This window comes from Thalia democratica, chromosome 1 (genome assembly GCF_965202585.1).
Source record: "Thalia democratica chromosome 1, ktThaDemo2.hap1.1, whole genome shotgun sequence".
In the NCBI taxonomy this organism is placed as follows: domain Eukaryota; kingdom Metazoa; phylum Chordata; class Thaliacea; order Salpida; family Salpidae; genus Thalia; species Thalia democratica.
In genome coordinates this window covers 50,046,042-50,060,451 of record NC_139165.1, presented here as the reverse complement: position 1 = coordinate 50,060,451, position 14,410 = coordinate 50,046,042, and the positions used below count along the sequence as shown (strand labels likewise).

Genomic DNA, 14,410 nt, shown 5'->3' with positions numbered 1-14,410 from the left:
TTGCAGCTTTTATGATGCATATAGCACATTTACCTTCTTCTAATTCTCTAATTATGACGCAAACGTCCTTAAATATACCAAATTATGGGTAAGTTTTTAATTTTTTCCTTAAATTATCAAATAACTAAACAAAAACATTTTTTAGGCAAACTGTTTTACCTTCAACATCTTCTTCGTCAGGTTTGTAAATTTGATTAGTTTCAACTGGTTTCAAATAACTTTAAATTTATTTGATACAGCACATGCGTACAACCTACCAGGTTTAAAACTTTAAATGTTTAATAACATAATAATTTTAAGAAAAAATTTAAAAAATTTAAATATTTGAAAATATAAATGTTTCTACTCGCAGTATGAAAGACCTTCATTTACCTTTACAAACTAACAAAAATTTTTATAATTTTTAACATTTGAATTTTTTAGTTCAAGGAAACTAATACTTTACTGTTTTATTTAGCTAGCAGAGTAAAATTTCATATAACCAGTATACTGATTATTTTAAATAATGTTTTAAAGAATTTTTTTTTTACTCCGAATATCTTGTAGGTTTTTTATTAAAGTTTACATGAACTTAGAAATAAATAACACCTAAAATATGTGTTAAATAAAGTGATTAATATTTCGTATTCTATGTATATAAATGTTTATAAAAAGTTATTTAACAACTTAAATAATAAATAAAAACTATGTTTTGTTTTATATCAACGATTGAGAACAAAGTACTTTAAACATAGGTTTAAAATCTTCTTAACAAAGATATATCGCACACTTTTAATTCTATAGAAATTAATTGAATCATTATTCATTCAAAATTTATAATTTTAGAAAGTGTTACAAATCAACCATCAGTTACAGTACAAAATGATAGTTTAAAAATGAAGACTTCAGTCATTCAGAAGTGGGTTTTAAATAAGGAATCTTTAAAATTCCAAATATTTTTCTTATTATTTTTTAAACTATTATTATATTTTGATCTATTATCTTTATTTTTGCTAAAATTATATTATTTATAATAAACTAAAATTATAAAAAGTGATTAATTTTATAGCTTATTATTGTTTAAGTTTTTTTTATTGCATTTATAATAATATGTACTATAACACTATAATACTAGCAACTATTTTGAGAAAATTCTACAGTCATTGTTTTTTTTTTTAACATTTAACAGTCTTTTTTTAAATGAGTATTCAAAATAACAATAATTACCGCAGATCTAAAACCGTAGCATGAAAAACTAATGAGAAAGATAAAATTTATTAAACATAATTTTAGAAGTTCGTTATGAACAATAACCTAAACTGTTTTATCATTTATTATCTTTAATAAAACCTACTTATATTAATGTAAGAAATTATTAAAATTTGCTTCATTTTATATGATATGAAACTTAATGCAACAAGGCTTCTTTATGATTTAAAATGCATTTAAACCTATACTAGTTTTATACAATCTAGATACAATAAACAACTAATTAGGATTAGTCTGCCCGTCAAAACCAGGGTTATATCAAACTAGTTTTTTTAGTTACTCCTTTTTGAGTATAATACATACGCGCTCTTTATTAAATATTGTCCCTTTACTAGTTGATTACCCGTCTACTTTTTCCTCCTTACTATTTAGTTTACCCTGATTGCCAAATTTACCCAAATAAGTCAATATCGCCAACTTTGGGAAAACCATAGTTTAAATTTTTACGTCTTAGTCTGTGACAACTAACAGTTTTAGGTCACGAACCGAAAAGATTAGCTATCATAAAGGAATAAACTAATAATGTGGCGATATCTTGTAAAAGGAAGGTTTTTTTCACCATAATATTAGATAATTGATAGCTCTGAACTAAAGTGTATAAAAAGTATTCTATTAAAATAGAATAACTTAGCTAGAGGTAAAAGTATTAAAAATAGAATTTTGTTCCTAAAACTAAATTTAAAACAAAACGAAAATAGAAATAACTATCAAAATATAGTCGTATCTACATTTAGAATGTTTCGCCTCTATAATCTGTAACCTATTTGTAAAATCTTATACTAACTATTAAAATGAAAATTTAAGTTATAGAAAACATTTAGTTTCTAAACTAAAATTAATTGGTTGGTTTTAGCTAATTTGTTTAACATTATAATAAAATACGAGTAATATGTTATTTTTGCTTTAAAATTTATTTCAATGAAATACTTTACCGAATTTAGTTTGTATAGGTGCACGACTATTCAAATTCGGACAATTCAAATTCCGACAAATTATAAGTTTTGTAAACTTAATTATGGAATACAAAACTATCACTAAGATTGTTGATTTAAACTTTATAATTTAATATTTTTTTTTTTTTGACTTTCTTACCTTTAAACTTTTTTTTATTTTGTAACTTCCTTTTTTGGAATCACACCTGACTAAAGTGTTTAAAAATATTTTAGTTCAACGTAAGTATATATGGGTTCAGCTAACTATTACTTCTTGTAACATTTTTTTATCGTACTTTTATCTAAAGTTATTAAAATCTAACCATAATAAAAAAATATAGCGTTTATAATATTCTATTTAAAGCCATTACTTTATTGAAAGAATACTTTTAATAAAAATCAATAATAGTCAGGTGGTCAAAAATTTTGAACTGAGAAGACTTTATATCAGGCAAAATAATACATAAAAAGTACTGAATATAATTTTTATAAAAAGGATAAAAATATTACTAAAATATTACAGTACATTTGTTTTCTTTTTTTTTTATAGATCAACTTAATTGTATTTAGAGTTAATAGCTAAGTTATATTGAAAGGTATGTTTTAACTTTTTATAAAAAGACATAATTATTGTTTTTAAGGAAGAACTACAACTGTTATAATTATGATAACTTTTCTTATTCATTTAGTGTTTTGTAAAAAAGAAAAATATCATATTTTCAGAACGTCATACTCACCTTATCAAAAGAAATCTTCTGAAGACAGCAATGAAAAACGCACACCATCAGTAAGTCTATCCTCTAGTTTATGCTATAGAGTCTTCTATTATTCGTTTTTTGTTTAAACAGTGTTTCGAGCTGTTAGGAAAAAGTTCGGACATGAAAATTTAGTAATGTGATTTTAGTTATTCTTAAAACGATCTATTTTATTTTACTGGAATTAGTTTTTATTTATAATACTTAAAGTCAATAGTTAGCTAACAGCGGTCACAGCTCTTTAATAATGAACTTTTTTTGTTGAGCTTTTACTTGAATGAATTTTTTTTAAGACATTAAATAAAGAAATATTTTGAGAAATTACCGCTGTGATTATGAATTCTACTTTAAGGTTGAAGATTAAAATCAGCCTTAGTTAGTAATAAAAAACTAAAAAACAAAGTGCAACTGATTGTTATAAAATTAGAATCATTAGTGTAATTGTTAATTTTGATTAGTTTGAAGTCCTTTTTTATTATATTTTCTAAAAAAGGTATTATTTGTAAATTTGGTTTGTTATATTGTAGTACAGTACTTACAATAGTAAACAGGACAAATACGAAGCTGGTTTCTTTTTTTTTATGCTGTTATATTTTAAAGCCTCTGTATTAGCTTAACAAAACGAAGCTTTTTATTTGACTATGAACAAAACAAGCGAGTTTGAAACCGGATTTGTGTTACAATAAATTGATTTTACTGTTAACCGGATTTTTAAAGAAATGATAGATAAGTTTCTGAAACTTTTAACAATAATTACTTCGAGAAATTAATGCGCGTAAGGTTTTTAGTTTAGTGATTTTAATGTTTGTAAGCTTTCCATTATTTGTTTAACAGTCGCTAAAAAAATTCTACAAAAAACTATTTTTGGCTAGAATTTTGCTATCGAAACTTAAATGGCAAAAACTTAAAATTCTTTATAACAGTCATGGCTGTTATTAAGCTGTTTAATTATTTCTTAGTATTACTTTGTGGTTTTGTAAAACTTTTGTTACTAGACATAACTTGTCTATTTAACTCTTTAAATATTTTCAAGTATCAAAATTTATAGTTGTTGACTTTAATTTTTTATTTTTGAACATTTTCTTCTTAGTCTATAGTATAACTAAGTAAATTTCGAAATATACGGATATATATTTTCATTTACATACGTAGTATTTATACAACTTTGTGGTTTGTGAAACTATATAAAAACACGTGTATTTAGTTTGAAATTATAAAATTTCTACATCATAAGGAACACATATGTTTTAAACGCAAAACGGAGATTAAATAAAGTAGTTTTCTTTTAGAAAAAATTTGGGATTTAAACTGTTATCTAAATAATGTGCAAAAGCTAAAATAAATTTAACAGTGATATTTAGAATAATAAATTTAAAGTTTTAAAAGTTTTACAGAGCTTTATAATAAATTGCTCAGCTGACAAGTAAAAATGAGACAGTCCTCTTTCTTAAGTAAACATCCTAAAACGCAGAGGCTTTTGTCAAGTTTTCTTTCAATTTAAAATTTCTGCTTCAATGACATTGTTGATTTTAATCAGTTCTTTTAAAAATACAGTTTATTAAAGTTATCATTTTTATGAAAAACAATTTGTACTAAAACTGTTGTAGTTAATTTCTTTATTTTTTAGTAACATATAAGTAACGTGTACCAGGTTAAGTTGACACTTATTTAGGCTTTTTTTTTAATTTGTAACTCAGGTTTTAGTATAAATGTTTTATATAAAGCAAATTTTATTTCTAGATATTTGTTTAAGTAACAAGGTACAAAATTTTATTAAAAAAAAAACAATATTTTAATATGTTTTCAAAAAGCTTATAAGTGGTGATTCGTCATTGGGTTATTATTTTTTAAATTTTATACTAACATAGACTGCCTCCAAATTAATAAATTGGCAAATGCAAAACATTAAGTAAAAAATGCGCGGGCAGACGAAAGCTGGGTAAGGTTTCTAATGGACCGCGTCTAACTCTTTAGCGTCGCTGGTGACCGATAAGTCTCATGAGACTTACCCTAACAGAGAAAAAAAAAACGACATTCATTCAAGCGATAAGCGCGGTTGTCAACCGATTCACGGCAAAGTACAAGCGTCATTACACAAGTTGGCTTGGCGAAGTGTCATGCTGAGAAATAGTTTAGTGCGCTCAAAAATTCTCAGATTTTAGACATAAGAGTTTTAGCTGTGTTTGAGTGTAAATAAATATTTGCATTCGCGAGGTGAAGCGATAATTTCTCTCGTATATAAAATGCATTTAATTGTTTTTTTGTCATCGGAATTATAACAGTAGACAGTTTTTTGTTTGCTTGTTAGGATTTTAAATTTTGTTAAAAAAGTTAAAGAGTCATAAAAGTAGTTAGTAGTACGTCCGAGTAAATATTTCAGAAGATGATAAAAATAAATATAGTTTGTATTAGTTTGAAAACTTTTTTTAACATTTGTATTATTTTTTATTTTAAATTTAACTTAAAAAAAAGATACTAAATAGCAATATTATATATCAAAAGTAGAAACTATAAAAATAATTTTTTTACCAAAGAAACTGTACAATAGTTGTGCTAGAAAAGTATTTGTTAAATTCTATCGAAACTAAAACTAGCTACACATGAAATAAAAAGTACCGCTTTTTATAGTTTGATACAATCCGCATTAACTTTTAGAATTACATTTTATGATTTTAACTCGCATAGCCTAGGGCTAGAAGTCTATGTTTAATGGAAGTAAAGACAACTATACTACTGTGTATAATCGCATAACTAGCTTTATATTTTTGTTCATAAAACCAATTTTTATCAATCTATTTAGCTTGTTATTTTAGATTAAAAGTTTACTAATAGACTTTATATTCAACAGATTTTAGTTTATTGCATTTAGTAGGTGTTAGACCGCTTTTAGCTATTTATCAAAATTAGTTTAGCGAACTCATTCGTATATTAGATCTTATTTTTCTTGCCATTTAAAAAATACTATGATGAATGAACTTATTCGTGGCTACGAACAAAGACCAGTAAGTTAAAATCTCATAAATTTAGTTATTCAATTAAAGAGTTTTATAATTAATAAAGTTTATATCTGTAGTATTAAAACATTTTTCACAAAACAAAAAGATTATACTTTTTAAATATTTTTCATTAATAATAAGTAACTTCAGATTTTTTTTATTTAAACCAATAAATTTTTTGAAAAACAATAAAGTTTAACGTATAAGAATTGCAAATTCAACGACAAGAAGCAATTTTTTGAAGCACTAATTTCGTGTTGAAGTGTCTTTGTCATGGGCCAACTCATTTTACCAAAATAATTGTTTTTTGTTACAGTATTGTTTTCAGCCGATGCTAGAGCACTTCAGCATCTGTTTTAAACTCGTCATTAGTATGTACTTGTTTGAAGTTTTGTTTAATTTTCAATCAATCCAAACTTTTAGGTCTGCCGAAAGGTTTTTGTCGGAGGGCTGTCTGCAAGCACTACACAGGAGGATTTGACTGAGTACTTTGTTAAATTTGGCAACGTAAGAAAAATACTTTATTTAATGTTTTTTGTATCAATTTTTGTTTGATTTAAACTATAAAAACAGTTTTTTTTTAATTTCAAGATTAGTACCAAGTGTGAAAAAACATTTTGTATAAAAGTGTAATAAAGACTAAAAAAGTTTTCGAATTCTAGATAAGTGAATGCATGCTTATGTTTGACAAGCAGACCAACAGACACAGGGGTTAGTACTAGCTTTTTGATACTGATAAAACTTTATTTCAACAAATAAAAACTATATCGCCTCTGAATTTCAGGTGCGCTCTTACAGCTAAAAACTTCACGAAGAGACAGAACTAAGAAAGTTCTTTTTGTGTAAGGTACATTTGTAAACTAGGCTTAAGATGTGATTGTAGCTAAGTTTGATAAATTGTGTAGCTGTCGTTTAATTCAACGCCTTTTACAAACTGGAAGACTAACAAAATTAACAACCATATTCAAAGCACAATTTGCTCACAAAATCTAGCTAGAACTTAGTTGCCAATTAAATCAATTACAAATGTGTATCGTGTATATAACTTAATTGCATATGTGTTTTTCATATTTGTTTTTAGTAAGTAGACTCTTTTTATGTATTAGCTGAACCTGGACTAGAAACATTTATGTTAAGTTGTTTTAGATAGAACACAGTTGATAATTTTTTATGGTGTAATTTTGTTTGAATTTTTTTTTTTAACTAAAAGCTAACTTATATTGAAGATTATGTTGCTGATATATTTACTCAAATATATTTACAGTTAACTAGTTCAGTTAGTACAAATTTTTAGCTAGTTTAAACTAATTTCTATACTTAAGTTAACATTATTTATTTCACTGCTTCATATAAACACTTAAATATTTCTAAATGTGTAAAAGATAGCTTTCGGATATTATCAATAATCAAAATTTTTGATTAATGAATCCTAAAATAGTTAATTTAAAAGGTACTTTTTAAAAAGGTATTGCAACATAGAACTCTTAAGCACTTTTTTTTCCTCTTAAACTCATAAAAAAACAAATGTCCATCTTGAAATTGTTTTTTTTAAATAGAAAGCTTTTTTATTGTTTCTTTTTGGTAACTATTTGTTTAGAGAGCGTTTATGAACTTATTAGATTTGCTCATAACTATAATACAACTTTATTTTATATTTATTCAAAACTTTAAAATATATGATTCAATTTTGTAAAGTTGATATTTTTAAAACAATAAAAATAAGAATAGATATATAGAGTCTAAAGAACTTTAGTGGTTTTTAATTAAATTAACCATAATTTAACTATTTTCTACTAACAAATAAAAATTGCTATGAGTTATCTAACTTAAATTAGTTTTCATTTCAAGGTTTAAAGTTTTAATTTAAGAATTATTAAAATCAAAAAAATATGTTGTGGAGTTACTTGTTACGAACTAAAAAACTATCTTAATTAAGTTCTAAAACAAACTTAACTCCAAAAAGTTACGGTCAAATAATATTTATTACAAAAAGGCTCACAATAGTCAACACGCAGAGCTTACGAGCTTTTTAGTAAAGTTTCAAAGCAAAGTAGGAAGTCTTTTTGTGTTTTCAAAAGGCACAAAAGATGACCGTTGCTCAGCGGCTCTCAACGAAAAAACCGCCTTAAGTAAATAAAGCTCGCGATTTATTTTTCTTTGTTTTCAAGTTGAGCATCGAAGAAAATTTTTGTTTGTTTATTTTAAAAAGGGTTGAAAAAAGCTTTAACTTTTTGTATTTCTAATAAAATACAAACTGATAAGCATTTTGTTATTACAGCTATTTACCTGAATATATTATTTAATAATGTATAATATAATGAAATAATGATGTTCTTTAAACTCATAGATTTTAAATTTACACTATTTTGTAAAAAAAAAGTTTAGTTTTTCAATGTAGTTTTTAATTTCTACTAAACTTATTATAAGTAGTTTTGAATAATTAATAAAGAAGTATTTTACTATAAGACTTATAATAAAAACGCAAGCACCTATAACTAATCACGAAAAAAAAAACTTAAGTACTAAAAAGGCAAGTCAAAGCTTGTTAAGCTCTGCTCTTTGTTGTTATTCTCACCGTTGTATAGTCATGCTGATTACTTTATTCGTATGTTCTAATAACTTTGATGAAAACTTATTTTAACACATTTAGTTCTTGAGCAGCTTCTTTTGTGGTACTTTATTACTTTTGAAAATCAAGCGTAAATAATAATACGATCCATCACACTGTAAACACAGTGAAAATTTCTGAAATAGTTAATTCATAATCAAATAAACAAAAATGATATTAAGTAAACATATTATAACGTACTGTTAGTTTATTAATATAACTTAAATATACATAAATTTTTGTTTTAATTTTAGTTACTCAAATTTAAAAAATAGCTTAAATTTTATTTAAAAGTAGATTTGTTACCTTATTGACACTATTCAGTTTAAAATGTTTAAGAATTAGGTTTAAACAAATTTTACAAACTACAAATTTTTTTTTTTAAGTAATTAACAATTCTTTTTTTATAAATAAACTGTTGTTTTGGTGTATAAAAAGTTAAATAACTAGCTTGTAATTTAGTGATAGCTTGAAAAACTTGGTGTAGATTTTTAGTTTTCGGATAGATAAAAAAAAGCATTACACACACTTTTTAGCAGACTTCTTTGTAAAAACATAATTTTGTCTTATCAAATCTTTCTTAACTGTTTTATTAGTCTTCTTAGTTGTAAACTTATTACGTAAACTATAATTTAAAACTATTTTAATAATGTTTAGTTTTAAAAAAGAAAAAATTTTTTGATTTTTTTTAATACTATTTAGTTTTGAAACTAAACTTATTTTCTAGGTTTTGGGTTCGTTACTTTTGATAGAGATGAGCCAGCAGAAGAAGTTGTTAAAATGCATTTTCACGACATAAAAACTAAAGTGGTAAGCTTTTCTTTTTAACTTGTTATTTTCATTACTATAAAATTTGTGTACAAAAAGCTACTTACAAGTAGAATTTGTATAACTAAAAACTAAAACATTGGACAACTTTCACCAGAGTTTGTAAACTGTTTTCAGGTTGAATGCAAGTTTGCAGTGTCAAAGGAAGCAATGCAGGGTGTTGTTCCTCGCGTTCAGAGACAACCAAAGGTCCTACCGGCTAATTTGGGATACCAATGCGTTCTTGATCCAACTACGAACAACATGGTCTTGATAGGTACTAAATATTTTTTAGTTTTCTTAAGTTTTGTAAGTTTAGATTTTTATTTTTATTTTTTCTTAGCTCCGAATGTGAATGGAATGGGACATATTGGGTATCCTCAAGCACAAGCAACTTACGCCTACCCGCAAGCTTATCTGCCAAGTGCCATTCCGGGCGGTAATACTCCAATAAGTAAGACTTTATTTTAATTACCACGATAAAATAAAACTTACACTTAAATAGTTCAAAAACTCTAATTAGTTTATGTAAAATGTAGCACTAATTGGAAAACCTTTTTTTTAGGCTTTATAGATCCTAAAGCAGTTACGTATCCTCAGCAGTTTCAAATCGCTGCTCCAGCCGCACAGTTTCCGCAACATTCTCCAGCGATCTTCACTCAAGATGTGGCTTCACTGATGGCGGTTCAACGCGCAAGTCAAGCTCTTAACGGGCAAGCTGCGCTTCAGCAGCTGCAGCTTCCTGCTACTTCCGTTATTTCGAACGGAACTAACAACTTGCTGACGAACGCTCACTTAAACCGTAAGATGTATTAATTTACGCTGTATGATTATTATCAAAACAATTTAATCTTAGGTAATATAACTTCTTACGTAGTATTTGTTTTTAAGCTAGTTTAAAATAATTTAGTTTCGAGTATATACATTTAGAATATGTAAAATTTACTAATCGAAGCGTATACTTTTGAATAAAACGTGTTAACACTCGCTCGATTTACTATAGATTGTTTTCTTCATCGAAAGTTTTGTGTAATACAAAAACGGCGTGCAGCTATTTGTATATTAATTTTTCACAAGTTGTTTTAAAGCTTTTGAAAAACTAACTTCAAATTATCATCTTTAGAATATTTTACAGAACTTTTGATAATTCTAAGAGTGTATAATTAAAGTATGTAAAACAGAGCATTGTAAAATATTAAGTATATATATTTTTTCTGATATGAAGAAACTCGGAGTCTGCTTTTGAATTTTAAAGTGCTAAGAATAAAACCTCAATTTTTTATTCAAAATCTGATTTAAAACAGAAAAGGTAAAACATGATCGTAAACTACCACACACAGTTTTTGTAAAAAAAAATATGAAAATGTTTAAATAAAGCCAACAATTTTTGTACAGATCAACTACTTCCATTGTTATTTACATTGTCATTTCTCAACATTTTAAATTATATTTTTTAGTTTTGGGGCACAGCAACGGAGGAGTTGTGCCGGGCGCAGCTCTGCAGCAGACCAAGTTCACTGCTGCTGCTGCGACAGCCCTGCAGACCGACACCAACACTCTGTCGAGCTCCAGCGCAGTTCATCCCACTGAGCATCAGCAGCAGCAAGCCATCATCCAGCAAATTGTCAGCCAGCAACAGCAGCAGGTCGGACAACCGAGTGCAAGCGTATGTAACATTTTGTATTTGTAACTTAAATAATAGTCTATAAGTAGTTACTTGTATATAGAATATCACTATAAAGTTAAATTTGATCATATTAATTTCAAGACTGTTAAGCTAACTATTATAAAATTAGTTTGATCATTGAATCATCTGTAGTTATATTTTAATGCTTACAGTGTTGTTGTTTTTCAGATTCAGTTTCCTCAACAGTACTAAATTGAATTTGCTTGAGTGTGCGAACAGTCGGTTCCATTAGTTAAGTAGACGACTGCACAATTATAAGGAAGTAATATACACAAAATTTCTTATAAAAGATTAACTTTTCTTTATCTTTAGGGAAACTTTTATTATACCTTAGGTTCTACACTCAGGTTTGAAATTTTACGTAGACTTTAAACAGTATTTAAACATTGTTTTTATAGCTTTATGGTTTAGCATAAACTCACTAGGTTTACCAAAGCGCATAACTGTTTCAATCACGACTTGAATTACTGTTTGTAACAAGCTTATGTTTTTCTTTGACTTTAGGTTTTAGTTTTATATAGATTTTTACGATACGCGCTGTGATAGATTTAGATAAATTTATTAAAACAGTTTTAGCTCTTTTGTCGATTTTTCCTTTAGTGCGCTTGATTAAAAGCTTGTAATATTAACTAATGTAACTTTTAGTAAGTTTTAGCTTTTTTTCTGACCATTTAAAAAGTAAGTTATGATTATATTTAAGCTATCTTATTATTTTTGCTGGAAAACTTATTAAAGTATTTCAAAAGAAAAAAGATTATTTGTTAATACAAACTTGATAGCTTTATATGAATATAAAAACATTTCAGCAAAGATTTTTTAATACTAAATCTACTTAACTCATAAACCAAATAAACTGATAACTAACTACTTTAGATTTCCTAATGTTTTGTGCCTTTTTAGTTTTAAAAAGATGTTAGGTATGTTAAGGCAACAATTAAATACTAAAAAATAATATTTTTGCATTTAAAGCTTTTAAACTATTTTCTTTTACTATTAGTTCCAAAAAGGTGTTATCTTAATTTTAAAAGTCTTATAGGTTATTAAAAAAATGTGATAGTTTTAACAACAATTGAGTTTTTTCATACAATTGTTTTCTAATTTTCAAACGGGCTCAAAAAAATTGTGATCGTCTTTTTTACGGCCAAATGTAAATAATTGTCTTAGTTTCTAGTATACGTAACATCTTACTTTTTGGTATTATAGGAACTACAAGAGTTTAAGTAAATGACAAAGATATACTTTGTAGTCAAAAGAGTAAAAATTGACTGTTAGTTGAACCTTTTTTAGCAAGAATATTAGTTTTGATTTTTTTTTTAAGTGTAGGTTGTTGTTATAAGTATTGGTAGAGTAGCACTAAAGTGCAATGAAAAACTCTTTATTTTAGTTTTTGTCATTTTATTAAAACGCATATTTTTAACAAATTCAGTTACTGAGTTTTTTAAATGAAAGCACTTTCTTTTAATTTGTGCCAAAAAAACTAGTGGGTGAACAATTTCAAATATAAGTTGCACAAATATTATGTAAATACTAGATAGCACTTGCTGCTAAATTGTCGCTAGAGTTGTACTTTTTTGCTCCAAAAGATGGTTGTTAACCTTTACTTTCAAATATGTCTCTTATTTTTATTGTCGTTTTTTCGTATAATATTTAAATAAACAAAACTTTTATTGTCATCGTTGTTTTTTTATTATTTTAATTAGGTTTAATATATAGTTTTGTAAGTGAAAATAAATTAAGTTTAATGAGAACAAACAAAGTCAAAGTACAGAAACAGCTATCAAACAATTTAGAAACACGATAAGCAATATTTTTTATACTTAAATATAAAAAAGGGAGAACAAGTGGTGTTTTGTAAAAACAAAACACTAAAGTTTGAACAGCAGAAAAGCTTGAGAACAGAGTGTTTAAATCTTAAGTGAAGCTGAAGTTCTTTTCATCAATTTAAACTTAAATCCTTTTTGCATGTGTTCTTTGACAACTTAACTGCTGTTTTAATAAATTTTAAAATATTTTTTTTAACTAGTTCATTTTCCAAAATATTATTAACAAGTTCCTTAACTTGGCTTTTTTACTTATAATAATTGACTTTTTTAAGTTAAAACTTATGAACAATTTTTTTTTTGATCGTTAGTTAATTGTTAAAGTTTAAGGTTTGTTTAAATTTTAAAAAGTTTTTTTTTTAAGTTTATAAACAAATATTCGGATAAATCATTTCAAAAAGTTCAGCAAATCTTAAGCTTTTGTTATATTTTTAGTTTTACCTATACATTGTTATACATTGTTTATTGAACGACAAAAAATAAGCGCTCAAAATATTTGGTCCGAGGACCTGGTGCACGAAAAAACCTTTCAGTTATCGAGTCGCACACCACGGATGCATTTTAACGTCTTGCCCAGGACTATAAACATTTTTAAGATACTTTTTTTTGCAATAGACCTTTTTAATTTTAATAATACTATATAGATTTTGAATACCTAAAATGTATCATAAATTGTTTTTAATATTTTAAAAGTATGTAAAAACGCTCTTCAATACTTTAGAGTTAAAATAAAAACTTAACTAGAAAAGCTGACATTAGCTAAAGTTAGGTAGTTACCATTTGTATATTTTCGGCTAGCTTGCACATATCCTGTCTAACTTTAAAATTGTTTTTACTTTTTTTTTAGTTCAATAATCAAGTTTTTAGCTAAAATTTGTTTGACATATTGCAATTATTGTAAAAAACCTTGCGCAAAGTTAAAAACAAGTTTTAAAAAGTTTTATAAAGACACTTCTAATTTTTAAAATAAGTTAAAACTTAACAAAAAAATATGAAAAATAACAGAAACTAAACAAAAAGCCTCTGAGAAACTTTTAGAAATTAGGTACTGTTGAAATCATACTTCTGCGATTAGTCAGCTCTAAATCGAAAATCATTAAAAAAACCATAGAAAAGAGGACTTTTCGATTTATTTTTATGTAAACTGAAAACTCTTTTCAGCTATATCTTATGTGAGCTTTATTTCTAGAATCGTTATAGCCCAGTCTTAGAAAACTTTTTTTTTTATCAGACTGAACTTTTTTTGGTCTTATAAGAGTTTACTTGTAATAAATTTAGTTTAGTGTACTATAATTTTAAATTTAAAACTATAGTGCATTTAAATAGTTTGCAGAAATGTTAGTCAACTTATTAGTTATATTTAACTAAAAGTCAATTTGTACCAAACTAAATATATTCAATTTGTACCGCATTTTAGTAATTCTAATTTTTAATTTTTAAATAATTAGAATAAGCTTTGTTTCTATTAACTGTCAAACCAAATGTTTTACTGGTAAGGTTAGGTTGGTCTAACGAATAACTCTAAAATAGTTTCTAACAATCATGCAATATGTTGTT

The 14,410-nt window shown here is 25.9% G+C and overlaps 1 protein-coding gene across 2 annotated transcripts; it reads left to right on the top strand.

Moving 5' to 3' along the window:
• Positions 1–12,700, top strand: LOC145830661 (RNA-binding protein Musashi homolog Rbp6-like). Of its 2 annotated transcripts, XM_082938286.1 has the most exons (12): positions 1–88; positions 146–180; positions 826–898; positions 2,904–2,967; positions 6,355–6,438; positions 6,594–6,642; positions 9,267–9,349; positions 9,485–9,623; positions 9,690–9,800; positions 9,912–10,148; positions 10,804–11,012; positions 11,202–12,700. In XM_082938286.1, exons 1-12 carry the CDS (start codon positions 12–14, stop codon positions 11,223–11,225), a joined length of 1,185 nt encoding a protein of 394 aa, XP_082794412.1. In that variant the 5' UTR covers positions 1–11; the 3' UTR covers positions 11,226–12,700. The 2 variants fall into 2 exon arrangements, with proteins under 2 accessions (XP_082794412.1, XP_082794420.1); XM_082938294.1 differs by lacking the exons at positions 1–88; positions 146–180; positions 826–898; positions 2,904–2,967 and adding an exon at positions 5,722–5,937.
• Positions 12,701–14,410: the final 1,710 nt, after the last annotated feature.